The sequence below is a fragment of the Acinonyx jubatus genome, chromosome A1 (assembly GCF_027475565.1).
Source record: "Acinonyx jubatus isolate Ajub_Pintada_27869175 chromosome A1, VMU_Ajub_asm_v1.0, whole genome shotgun sequence".
In the NCBI taxonomy this organism is placed as follows: Eukaryota; Metazoa; Chordata; class Mammalia; order Carnivora; family Felidae; genus Acinonyx; species Acinonyx jubatus.
Genome location: NC_069380.1, coordinates 113,045,563 through 113,058,617, shown reverse-complemented (window position 1 = coordinate 113,058,617; position 13,055 = coordinate 113,045,563). Strand labels below are relative to the sequence as shown.

Sequence of the window (13,055 nt, the reverse complement as noted above, 5' to 3'; positions counted from 1 at the left end):
TTTTTACCTTATAGAAATCTTGACATGTAGACAGTAATTATAGTAGTTCAGAGATCAATTTCTTATGTTCCCATTTGGGAACATACATTCTTTGTATCTATATGGTCTAGTCAAGGGAATGGCAACTTTTTAGATAACGTGTAGTACTATTTACTTTTTATGATTAGTCTTAGGAAGCTTAAGATACAGGGTGAGAAGGAGGAGGAGGAAGGGCAGGAGAAAAGAACAAGGAATAAGAGGGTTGGGAAAGAAGAAGAATATATATGAAGTGATATTGTGTGGCATAACATCCACTAATAGTGCCATTCCTTAGTGGTGATGTTAATATTGGATGTTTGTCCCTGGTTTGATAGAACTTGCTAGCAAAAACCAGAAGACAACTTTGATTCCAGGTTTGGAATATACTTAAAGCTTGTTCTTGGACTTCTGCCTGGAGGAAATAAAATACCAAATTGAATATCAGGATTCCAAGCCAAATAAAAAAGCATTGATTTGTATTTGTTGGGTTAGGTTTTTGGTGGTGACTAATAGTAGGGCTTAGCTGGAATGGAATAAGAAGGAAAAATAGACATAGAGGTAGGCAGAAAGGTAAGAAGAACCAAGCAGTGAGGAAATAATTCTGTTCCTAGAGCCAAATGGTATTCAGTGTATGTAATGGAGTGACGTGTTTCATTATATGGGAAAGTTTATAAAGTTGGTGTATAATATTACACATTTCTTGAAATTTAAAATTATGTTTTGGCTTTTCTTTGTATTGTGGAATCTCTTTAATTTTTTGAATTGGGTCTTCTAGAGAAATTCATTGGTGTTAAGACATAACTGTTTAATGCCTATCGCTGTCATAGCTGGATGTTTTATAATGTGTTTGTATTCTTAAGCCATTTGTAGTCAGAGAAGGAAGATTTTCTTTTGAGTGTTTTTATCCATCTTTAAAAAATTGTTTAAACACCTTTGAGCCTAAATTAGTGAGTACCTCTGATTTATGTCTGAAGGTCACTACTTTAATTCTCTTATTTTAATGTGCCACCTGGATCAAAAAACAGATTTCAAAATACATTGTCCTTAACGTCCCATTTTTTCAAAGGGTAACTTTATTCCCCCCGCCCAAATACTACTGTTTTGTTTTGAATTTCTGAATCCATTTCTTTGATTTTTTTTTTTTTGTAGGAATATTTTCAAATATTTATATTGAGTCACCTAATTGGCATTTTGCATCCATTAAATACGTAATGAAACTGATGTGTTAAAAGAGTTTTGTTTTGAGTCCTTTTTATGACTCTAGAGCCATTTTTTTGTTTTTAAAGTAACAGTGTATTAGTTGAATGGCAGACAAGTCTTTATTTTTTAATAAGTTTATTTTGAGAGAGAGAGAGAGAGAGAGAGAGAGCGAGCATGAGTAGGGGAGGGGCAGAGAGAGAGGAAGAGAGAGAATCCCAAGCAGGCTCCACACTGCTAGCCTAGAACTTGATGTGGGCCTTCAACCCATGAACTGTGAAATCATGAGCTGAGCTGAAACCAAGAGTTGGAGGCTTAACCGACTGAGCCATGCAGGCACCTCGCAGACACATCTCTTAAAGATGGAACCTTAAGTTCCAGCTATCAGAAAATTTATAAATGAGTAACTGGAATAAGATTTAATGGTAATAAAGTCATTGACTTTCACTGAGACTGTCAGAAGCTATTTTATCACTAGGATTATCATTTTGATTGAGTCATTTAAAATGATGACAGCATTGTGCACTATGTTATTCACAGGATTACAGTATGCATCTTACTAATTACTGCATTGACATTTGCTTGTGAATGAATTTAAAGTATACAAATTTGCTGTGGCCCTTATGTTTTTAATTGTTCTAACATGAGAAATCCATCATGCTCCATTCTCCACTTATGTAACCATTAGCATGTGTATTTATGCATACACATACCCACATACACACCCCTTTTCTTAAGAGCTATGCAGAAAAGGTGTGGCAGTACTTAACTGGAGGTGCGTTTCTGTTTGTTTTGTAATATAATCTGTTTAATTTTGTTTATTCTCCTTTAGTAATTTTTTGAGAAAGATGTCTGGTAGGTCACTGGATAGATTGCTTTCTCCACTTCTTGTAGAAGAGTACTGTGTTGGTATTTTAATTGACATTCAAAATACCTGAGAAAATTATTACTTTTTTTTAATGTTTATTTATTTTTGAGAGAGAGCATGTGTGTGTGCAAGAGTGGGGGAGGGGAAGAGAGAGAGGGGGACTGAGGATCAGAAGCAGGCTCTGTGCTGACAGCGGAGAGCCCGAGGTAGGGGGATTGAATCCACTATCCGTGAGATGTGACCTGAGCTGCAGTCGGATGCCTAACCAACTGAGCCACCCAGGTGCCCTGAGGAGATTGTTGCTTTTAGGAACATGGAAGGAGCATTGTTGCAATTACATTTGTGTTTTTAAAAAAGTCATTTTTGTTTTCTGTGGTAGCAAGACACTGCAGTGTGGCATTTCTGGTGTGGTTAGACTTTTTGTTTAGACCAGAGTTTCAAAACCTTGGTACTGTTGATATTTTAGGCTGGATAATTCTTTATTATAAGGGACCGTCTTGTGAATTTTTAACAAGATCCCTCGCCTCTACCCACTGTCATCCCTTTCCCCCAGGTCATGACTACCATTCCATTCATTGTCAAATGTTGACAGTCATTGTTTTAGACCATGATTTGTCCAGCTACTTATATGTTACGTTTTGTTAGAAAACAAGGCTTTTAGTTTTGTGAATTTGTTGTAACATTTTCAAAAAATGCTTAGGTGCTTGAAAGAATTGCTAGTTAGGATAAACTTCTTTGATACATCTATTTTTTCTGTATATAATTTAATTCCGAAGTAGGTTCAAGAGGAAAGAAATTCAAGCAGGTGTGTATTTTATAGCTGTATATATTTTGAAATGCTTCTCTGCCTTATTTGAAGACTTTAGAAGAAGCAGCCTGGGGGCACTTGGGTGGCTCAGTCGGTTAAGCGTCCGACTTCGTCTCAGGTCATGATCTCACAGTTCGGTTTGTGAGTTTGAGCCCCAAATGGGGCTCTGCACTAACAGGGAGGAGTCTGCTTGGAATTCTTTCTCCCTCTCACTTTCTCTCCCTCTGGCAGTGCCCCCTCTCTCTCAAGATATATAAATAATCATTTAAAAAAATAGAAGAAGCAGCCTGGCAGTTATAAATATTTTTGTATAGTGGAAATGTGTACAATCAAAAGTAGAGCAACATGGACAGTATTTCAAGTAAAAAACAGCATTACCACTCCATCACAGCCAATGTTTTAGTAGTTCAGCTTTTTGCCCCATTATTGTGTATTCATTTAGGTTATCCAACTAATATTTGTTTAATACCTGCTATATGCTAGGCAGTCTTCCAGATTCTGGGAGTGCATCAGTGAACAAAACTGGATAAAAACCTCTGCCATCACAGAGCTAAACTTCTAAAGGACTTAGCAGAGACAGAGGAAAAATAGATGATAAATAAACTAAATATATGCGTGTGTCAGATGATAAGTGCCGAAAAGCTAGGGAGGGTGTTATGTAGAATTTGTTAGTGTTATTGTTGCAGTCAGTATATTGATAATATTGTTTGCATATATTTTTTGAGTTGATAACCATGATTTTTAAAAATAACCCTTTGCTGCTGAATGCTTAGGTTGTTAACATTTCTACCAACTGTAGCCATGGTGGTTTAAAAAAACATTCTAGGGACTCTTTCATTCAGTTAAGAAATCAAAGTATTGTACTTGAATGGACAGTTGGTAGTATTATCAATATAGAAGAATTGGTATTCGTTGTATTTTAAATTTTAAGTAAAACTCATGTGACTATAACCTTTCCTGATAAGCTTAGGCTTAAGTGTTTTTTGCAGAGTTGGCCAATATTTTGACCATAACCTTTTTACCTATAATTTTTCTGTAAATTAATTTTAAAAATCTGAAGAAAAATATGTAGTGAAACATAATTGGGTTAATTTTCACTATTGAAGCATTAAATTACTTCATTTGGAGGGTATATGTGAGAAATTCACTCTCCTAAGTGAGACCCTCACCAATCACGGGATGCTATAGGCCTAAGTTTCTATTAATGAAAATTCAGTGACATGATTAACACAGGGCCTAGCTTCTGTCACTCAAAAATTAACTTCATAAACAGAAAGCAACATCAATTTAGAGAAAAACAGTTAAGAAGTGGAATTCTTCTTTATTTAGTTCTTTTCAGGATGTTAGGGGAGGAAGAAAGTTACTTACACCCTGTTCCTTCCTCTTTGCCTATTCATCCAAGTGGAAAAGTGTCACTGATTCTATTTGTTGGTTAAATCTTCTTTGTTCATTCATAGTTGGTGTTGATTAGCATTAGCCAGTGCATTTTGACTTCTTAGAGTTGGCACTGATTTGGAAACACAGGTACTGTCATGCAAAAAACAGTATGATGAGAATTGAAAAAAAATAAATTAGAGAATTTGTGCTGATGAGTAATAGATGAGGAAAACATCCTTCAGCAATTGAAGGGTTGAGTTCCTTCTCTCCAACTCTTCTCTTCCCCTTAATAAGTGAAATGCAAAGCCCTAAGGCATTTGGCTCCTGGTAGAGGAAGTGAAGAGGTTTTGAATTGTTATAGTAAAAAAGGTGATGTGGGTGGAGTAATGTGAACCTGGCAAAATATCTGAGCTTTGCTTTTACTTCATTAAAAAAACCTGTCATTATGTTTTATAGATTATAATAATGAAGATGAATTTGGAAGAAAGTTGAGGTTCCTTTTACAACAGCTTCCACCTGTTAATTACAGTTTGTTAAAGTTTCTGTGTAGATTTTTAGCCAATGTAGCATCACATCATGAAGAAATTTGGTCTGCAAACTCTCTGGCTGCTGTCTTTGGTCCAGATGTCTTCCAGTAAGTTTTTCCCCCAATTTTTGTGTAATCAAAAAATACTGAATTTGTGAAGTAGAGTCATTATACTATCCCCCAAGGATCATAGGTTGCTGGGTGAACCATTATTTTTTATAGTAGATCTGATTAATCCTCCCAGCATTTCTGTGAAGAGGGTACAAATTAGGTAGGCTTTACAGATGGGAAAACTGAGGCACAGAATGATGACATAAATTGCTCAGGTTTATAAAGTGACTCATTGGTTGTCTTCTAATTTTACCTGTATTTGATATAAGGACTCTCAGTTCAATTTGGACTTTTATTCTTAGCATTTACACAGATGTGGAAGATCTGAAAGAGCAAGAAATAGTGAGCAGGATAATGGCTGGACTTCTGGAAAATTACTATGAGTTTTTTGAGAATGAAGAGGAAGATTTCTCATCTAATGATTTGAGTTCAATTACTGAACAGGTGAGAATATTTTAGATACTTGAAGAATTTTTAAAGAATATACTCTTTAGGGCTTGGCACAAACTCAGGTGGAATTTTTAAGTACTAAACAAAGCAGTTGTCTTGGTTATTATATGTAATCATAGGTAACACATCCATGTAATATATGAATGTGATTATTTTTCTTAAGTTCTTGTTTTCAATTTGAGTAATATGGAAAAGGCATTGAAACCAGACTGTGACTATATGTTAGGTATTTTTGAGGTTTGTATGTTTTTATTCTAACTTAAGCATTGTTTATTTTGTAAGAATAGGGTGGTTTTTTGCTTTTGCAAAGAAACTTAGCATAGAAGAATGTAGACAAAAGGTGAGAAATAGAAGGTAGAGGGAGAGATTCAATACAAAGTTCACACATACTTTAAAAAATAGAAAGTTTTTCTTGATGGAAGTAGCATCAATAGAGCAGTGCAATCATTGTCATTAATGGGAAGCATCAAGAGTAAAAGTTGAGGTTGCGGGTAGTGTTTTAACTCTTGCGACTCTGGAAAATTAACATCCATTTTTCCAACTACATTATATTTTGTTGTTGGTTGAGATTGTACAGGACCTAGTTATTGTCTCCTTCCTGAAATGAGAATATTGATGCAGAGTGACTAATTTATTGTAAAACCATATTAATCCAGACTTTTCACGCTTAGAATTTGTGATTTAGGTCTATGTGGAGGTTTTTATTTTGTTCGTAAGTGAAATGATTTGTCAAACTTTTATTAGGTTAAAACCTATGAAGTTACTTATATTGTGGTCATGGGGTGGGGCTGCTACTTTTTTAATGAGTAATTCACCTGGTTAAAAAAAATATTTAGTAAAATTTCTTGCTTTTACTCATACCCACTCCCCCCTCACGTTGGTTTTTTATGTGTTTTTCCAGAGTTTCTTTATGCAAATGTAAGCAAATATTGCCTCACAGTTTTTTGTTTTTGTTTTTTATTTGTTTTTGTTTTTTTAATGTTTACTTATTTTTGAGAGAGACAGAATGCAGTCTGGAGAAGGGCAGAGATAGAGGGAGACACAGAATCCAAAGTAGGTTCTAGGCCCTGAGCTGTCAGCACAGAGCATGACCCAGGACTTGAACTCCCAGACTGTGAGATCATGATCTCAGCTGAAGTCCGACGCTTAATAGACTGAGCCACCCAGATGCCCCTCCTCACAGTTTTTTAAGAGGAAGGTAGCATACCACACACAGTTCTGCACCATCATTTTGTGGTTGTTGTTTTTATTTAAAGTTTTTTTTTTAATGTTTATTTTTGAGAGGGGGGAGAGAGAGAGAGAGAGAGAGGGAGGAAGGGAGGGAGGGAAAGGGAGTGTGAGAGTGTGAGAGTGGGGAAGGAGAGAGAGGGAGACTCAGAATCCGAAGCAGGCTCCAGCCTCTGAGCCGTCAGCACAGAGCCCTACACGGGGCTCAAACCCATGGACCATGAGATCATGACTTGAGCCGAAGTCAGACGCTTAACTGACTGAGCCACCCGGGCACCCCCTGTTTTTTTTAATCTGTTAACAGTTTATTTTGGAACTCTTTTCTTATTGGAATATAGAGACAATACTCTTGTGTTTTTATGTCTGCAAAGTTCCCTATTGTATGGATGTACCATTATAATTTATTTCATGTATAGTACTGATCTCCACTTGAAAAGGTGATAGTACACCCCATTTTCTTAGAAGAGTCCTGGTTTATATCTGCTTCTCGTGTAATTATTAGTAGCTTGCCTTTTCACTCTTACATATATCCAGGTTCTGATGATTAATTATATGGTCACTATTGATGCACATTGGGTGGCTTCTTTTAATTTGCTATTAGATTATGAAATAGCATCTTTTGAAAGGTAGTTTATCATACGGATTTTTATGAATTCTTACTGACCTTGGTTCTGATAATGTGAATTAGGAGTTTTCCCACATAGTCTTTTTTTTTTTTTTATAAAGAGTTTCTTTACTGTTGTGGACTTTTATGAACAAGATTTTTTAATATTTGGAGTTGAGATCTTCCTTATTTTTTAATGTTTTCTTCACATAAGCATTTATACCTTTGATTTTCCTTCCCTCTTTCTATCTCCCTTTTCCTTCCTTCCTCTCTCACTCTCTCCTGTTTCTTTTCAAGTATCATGTACTTTAAGGAAACAGTAACAAGCCAAATTACAGTTTGTATTGTGTGAACTGGGGATGAAAACTGCATATGTACACCATTGTGAAGTAAGTCAAGTGGGTAGAACTTGTAGCCAGAATAGTGATCCTTGGAATTTTTGGCATATTTTTTGAACTTCCCAACTGTTATATGCTGTTGCTAAGTTAAAATTTTGGTTAGAATAAAGAACTGACACATCTCTTCAAAATTATTCTTGGCTTTAAAGAAAATGACAAGAAGAGAAGAGGACAAGGAGATAGATATGCCTTAAAACTTTAATGTCTTATTTCATTATTTTTTGATTTTTTAATGTCTATTTATTTTTGAGAGAGAGAGAGTGTGGGAGGGAGGGGCAGAAAGAGAGGGAGACACAGAATCTGAAGCAGGCTCCAGGCTCTGAGCTGTTGGCACAGAGCCTGATGTGGGGCTCGAACTCGTGAACCGCAAGACCATGACCTTAGCTGAAGTTGGACACTTAAATGACTGAGCCACTCAGGTGCCCCAGTTTTGTTTGTTTGTTTGTTTGTTTTTTAATTTTAGAGAGAGAGTGCAAGCAGGGGAGAGGAACAGAGAGGGGGAGAGAGAGAGAATCCCACAACCCTGGGATCATGACCTGAGCCAAAATCTAGAGTCAGACACTCAACCGACTTAGCCACCCAGGTGCACCAAATCTGTAATGTCTTTGATGCCTGTAAGAAATCCCATTTTTGGGAATTCTGTGTGCCACTTTTCTTTTCCTTAGATTGTTTTAGTTTAGTGGTGCCTGGCTGGCTCAGTAGGTAGAGTGTATGACTGTTGATTTCAAGGTTGTAAGTTTGAGCCCTGTGTTGGGTGTAGAGATTACTTAAAAAAGATAAAATCTTGATTTAATTTTAGTTTTTTTGTTTTTTAGAGTTTATTTTGAGAGAGAGTGTATATACACATATGCATGCACATGAGAGAGTGGGGAAGAGGCAGAGAAAGAGGGAGAGAGACTCTCCCAAGTAGGCTCCATGCTGTCAGCCCAGAGCCCAATGTGGGGCTTGATTCCATGAACCGGGAGATCATGACCTGAGCTGAGATTGAGAGTTGTATGCTTAACCGACCGAGTCGCCTAGGCACCCCAAAAATGATAAAATCTTTAAAGAAATTTGGGGCACCTGGGTGGTTCAGTGGGTTAAGCATCCAAGTTCAGCTCAGGTCATGATTTCATAGTTCTTGGGTTCAAGCCCCATGTCAGGCTCTGTGCTGACAGCACAGAGCTTGGAGCCTGCCTCGGATTCTGTGTCTCTCTCTGCTCTTCGCCCGCTGGCGCTCTGTCTCTCTCTCAAAAATAAACATTAAAAAAAATTAAAAAAATTAATAATGTTTTAGTAATTTATTTAGATAAAATTAATGGCTGCTCAAAGTGAAATAATATGAATGTGTTTGTGTTACTCATCTTTTACATTTCTTGAGAAGATTTGAATTCTAAGAAACTGATGATGCCAGTTTGTCCTAATATTTATATCTGGACAGCTCTAAAGTCTTCAGGGTATATCTTGACTGTTTTATGTTGTGGTGTAATTCTCTGATATTTCTGCTATCCTCTGTCTTCTTTATGTACATTGAAATAACTCTCATGTAATTCACTTGTATTTAAAAAAATTTTTTTAATGTGTATTAATTTTTGAGAAAGAGTGTGAGCAGGGGAGGGGCAGAGGGAGAGGGAGGCACAGAATCTGAAGTAGGCTCCAGGCTTTGAGCTGTGTCAGCAGAGAGTCTGATGTGGCGCTTGAACCCATGAACTGTGAGATCATGGCCTGCGCCGTAGTTGGATGCTCAACCAGCTGAGCCACCTAGGCATCCAAATGCATATATTTCTTTAAGCACTAGCAGAATTAAAATATGTTGTGCTTCACGTTAGATAGAATGGTGGTTAGTTAACACCAGCACATAATGGTGAATTCTGCAGGTTTGCCCGTGGATAGAAAAGAAGATGTTAGCATATTGAATAGAATATGATCAATAATGGATTAGTGCTGTGAGTCCTAAGAGAGAGTGATGTATATTTAATTATTTTGTTTCGTATTACTGATTACCAGAATTTGTTTTCTTAACTATTTCTATGATATTTCTATACTATAAACAGGTTACAATAGTAGGACAGATACCTGAAAATTTATTTTCTTTAAAGCAGATTTGGTAACTTCAGTTTGACTTGTGAGGCTGAATTGGTAATGTATTGAGTGAAAGTAAAATTTCTTCCAACTTAGCACAATTTGGTTGTATGTATATTTTTTAAGTTTATTTATTTTTGAGAGAAAGAGACAGAACGTGAAGGGGGGAGGGGTAGAGAGAGAGGGAGACACAGAATCTGAAGCAGGCTCTAGGCTCTGAGCTATCAGCACAGAACCCAACATGGGGCTCGAACCTGTGAGCTGTGAGATCATGACCTGAACTGAAGTTGGACGCCTAACTGAGTGAGCCACCCAGGCACCCCTATTTTGGTTATATTTTTAAGTTGACCTAACTTAAATGTGCTAATTTCTTATCCCCATATTTAAAGATGTGGGCATACTTGGCCCATCCTTGCAGTGCTTTGATTATTTTTCTTCTGATTTTGATATTTGAAAGAAGCAAAGTTAACTAGTGCTCTTTTCCTTTGGAGTTTCATCCATTAATGCAAGTATTTGGCTGTCAGAACCTTTTCAAGGTGGTAGATATTTCTATTAATAGTATGAGAGAGATGACTGACATGATGACTAGGGAGTGTTTGAGAAATGACCCAGAGTCGGTGGACAGGTTCTTTGTATGGGATCCCTACGTGAATGCAAATTCAGTAGAGTGGTTTGAAGATGTAGGTGATAATTATGTTTCTTTATACATTTGAGAAGGCAGGTAGCAGCGTTCTCCACAAGCTGGAGTCTGGAGAGCAGGCATTTCACGAGGCCCTAGAGAAGGGAATTACAGCAGTCAAAGAAAGAAGAGATGTAAGTATGGATGAGGGGTTTCCATTAAGTGGAGTAAGTCGTTTTCCATTAAGTGGAGTTGAGGCAGCTGCGTATATAGGACAGGTTCTTAATAACTTAGGAATAGATAGACACATTAATAAGCAGAATGTTGAGGTGACAAGGAGAGGATCAAGAACTTTTGAAGTGTGGGATGACAGGGGACATTTTTAAGTTTTTAATGCTTATTACCCAAACCAAGTTAGTCAGTTATTACTGTAGGAAGTTACATTGGGAGGCCTGGGAGATGGGAGGGGGCAAAAGAAAATCCCATTAGGTTACTGTTCATGTCATATCTTATTGGATGATTATTGTTGAAACTACTGAACATTGTCACTTAGTTTACATAAAGCTTATTGAATTGAATATAATATATTCAATATAAATGAGTGGTAAGGTATTTGTAGTTCCCAAGAGCTATTGACTGTAGGCACAAACTTATTTTTAAAAACATATACTGTAACATATTAAAATAGCAATACCTCTGTACCAAAAATTGTGGACTGAATAAATGTTTTCAGTTTAAATAGTCATCTTAAATTTTTTTTTCCATACTCTACTGTGGTGGCCAAGCCTATATTGATCAACCATGGTAATTCCCATTTAATACTTCTGAAAATAGTATTTTCTTGCTGTTTAATATTTTTTTCTTCAGTTACCAGGTAGATATTAAGTATGCTCTTCAATTTCATTAATGTATTAAATACATACGTGGAAAATGAAGATACTTCTCCATTTGATTCAGTTTAAAAACTCATCTATCGTGAAATTTTCACCTTTGTGTATAAATCTTACCTCAGTTCATAATCAGTTACTTACTGATTTTTAGTTTTTTTCACCACTCTTCTACTTGATTGGAAATAGATGAGGGCTGGCATTTACAGGCACAACAATTTCAGCAGAATCTGCTGTATATGCTTTATTTATAAAGTCAGTAGTTCACAAATTGCAGTCATTAAGTGTTGTTAATAATGAATTTTTAGAGACCTAGCTGACCAGTGACCTTAATACACTAATGTTTGAGAGCTCCTGCTTTAGGTGGTTTGGATGGCATATACGGTCTTTCTAATAAAAAGTGATATTACATGTAGAAATAAGGCTCTGTGCTCTATAGAAATAACAGTTCCGGTTATAATGATAGCTATTATTTACTGCTTTTTATGTATAGACACTGTAGGAGAGTTTAGCGTATAGTATTTAATCCTTTCAACTAGACTTATGAGGGAGGTAGTATATGTATATATAGCATCTTCATTTTATTCATAGACCTAGAGAATTTAGTAAGTTGAGAGATAGTTAAGGGCACAGTAGGGATGTGAACATATATTTTTCTGCCTTCAAAGCTGGCTTTTGAGTACTTATTGTATTATGCTTGAAAGCGGGCAGTCTGTACTGGTTGATTAGGAGTGTTGTAGAATATCACAGGAAAATTGCCTTTCTTCTGGTTAAAGTCTGCTTTCTGAGGATATTTTATCAACTATGTTTGCCTGGGAAGAACACTACTGTTACACGTAGTGGTAAATTTATCCCAGGTATTTCCAGTGCATTTGGCTGGAATGGACAAAGGTATACTTTTACTGCTCAAGTGTTTTTAATGACTAGTATTTTTTTTTTTTAATTTTTTAACGTTTATTTATTTCTGAGACAGAGAAAGACAGAGCATGAACAGGGGAGGGGCAGAGAGAGAGGGAGACACAGAATCTGAAACGGGCTCCAGGCTCTGAGCTGTCAGCACAGACCCCTACGTGGGGCTTGAACTCACGGATTGTGAGATCATGACCTGAGCCAAAGTCAGACACCCAACCGACTGAGCCACCCAGGCACCCCTTTAATGACTAGTATTAAATTATAAAAGGTGTTAAAGCAGTTTATGGCTAATGTCTTCTTTGAGATAGCTTTAAAATTTATTTCTTATATGGGAAAAAAAATACTTCTTGAAGTTTGTTTACTTATCTTGGGAGAGAGAGTGGGCGAGGGCGCATGTGAGCCGGGAAGGAGCAGAAAGAGAGGGAGAGGGAGAATCCCAAGCAGGTGTCCCTCATTTGAAAATATTTTGTTTTGGGGGAGCCTGCATGGCTCAGTTGGTTAAAGCTTCTGACTCTTGATTTCGGCTCAGGTCACGATTTCACGATTCGTGGGATCAAGCTCCACATGGGACTCCTTGATCACAGTGCAGAGCCTGCTTGGGATTCCCTCCTTCTCTCTGTGGACCTCCCCTGCTCTTGCATGCATTCATACTCTCTCTCTCTCTCTCTCCCTCTCTCTCTCTCTCTCTCTCTCTTTCTCCCCCCCTCCCCCCTCCCTCTCTCTCTGTCTCTGTCTCTCTCTCAAAATAAATAACTAATTAAATAAATAAATGAACATTTAAAGAAAAGAATATTTTGTTGGTTTTCCTTCTCTAATATTATTCACGGTCTTTTATTAGCATGATTGTTTACTTATGTAGCCAGTTTGATAATGGAAGACATTTTATAGCCCCTGCCAGAAACAGAATTATAACCTTTGAGTTGTGCTTAATGACCAAATTAGTGAGTTCCCTTTTGTAAGGTCCAATCTCCTCTTGAAAAATTCCATCTGAA

The 13,055-nt window shown here is 36.9% G+C and overlaps 1 protein-coding gene across 10 annotated transcripts in view; it reads left to right on the top strand.

Annotated features, from left to right (window-relative positions):
* The window catches only part of FAM13B (family with sequence similarity 13 member B), an 87,892-nt gene that overhangs the window by 21,566 nt on the left and 53,271 nt on the right, over positions 1–13,055 (top strand). For 7 of the 10 annotated variants that reach the window (XM_027076617.2, XM_027076614.2, XM_027076611.2 and 4 more), the window contains exons 5-7: positions 4,725–4,902; positions 5,208–5,349; positions 10,363–10,458. In XM_027076617.2, the coding sequence (XP_026932418.1) occupies positions 4,725–4,902; positions 5,208–5,349; positions 10,363–10,458 (416 nt within the window). The remainder of the gene's footprint in view (positions 1–4,724; positions 4,903–5,207; positions 5,350–10,362; positions 10,459–13,055) is intronic. The other 3 variants (XM_027076616.2, XM_027076613.2, XM_027076618.2) reach the window with 1 other exon arrangement.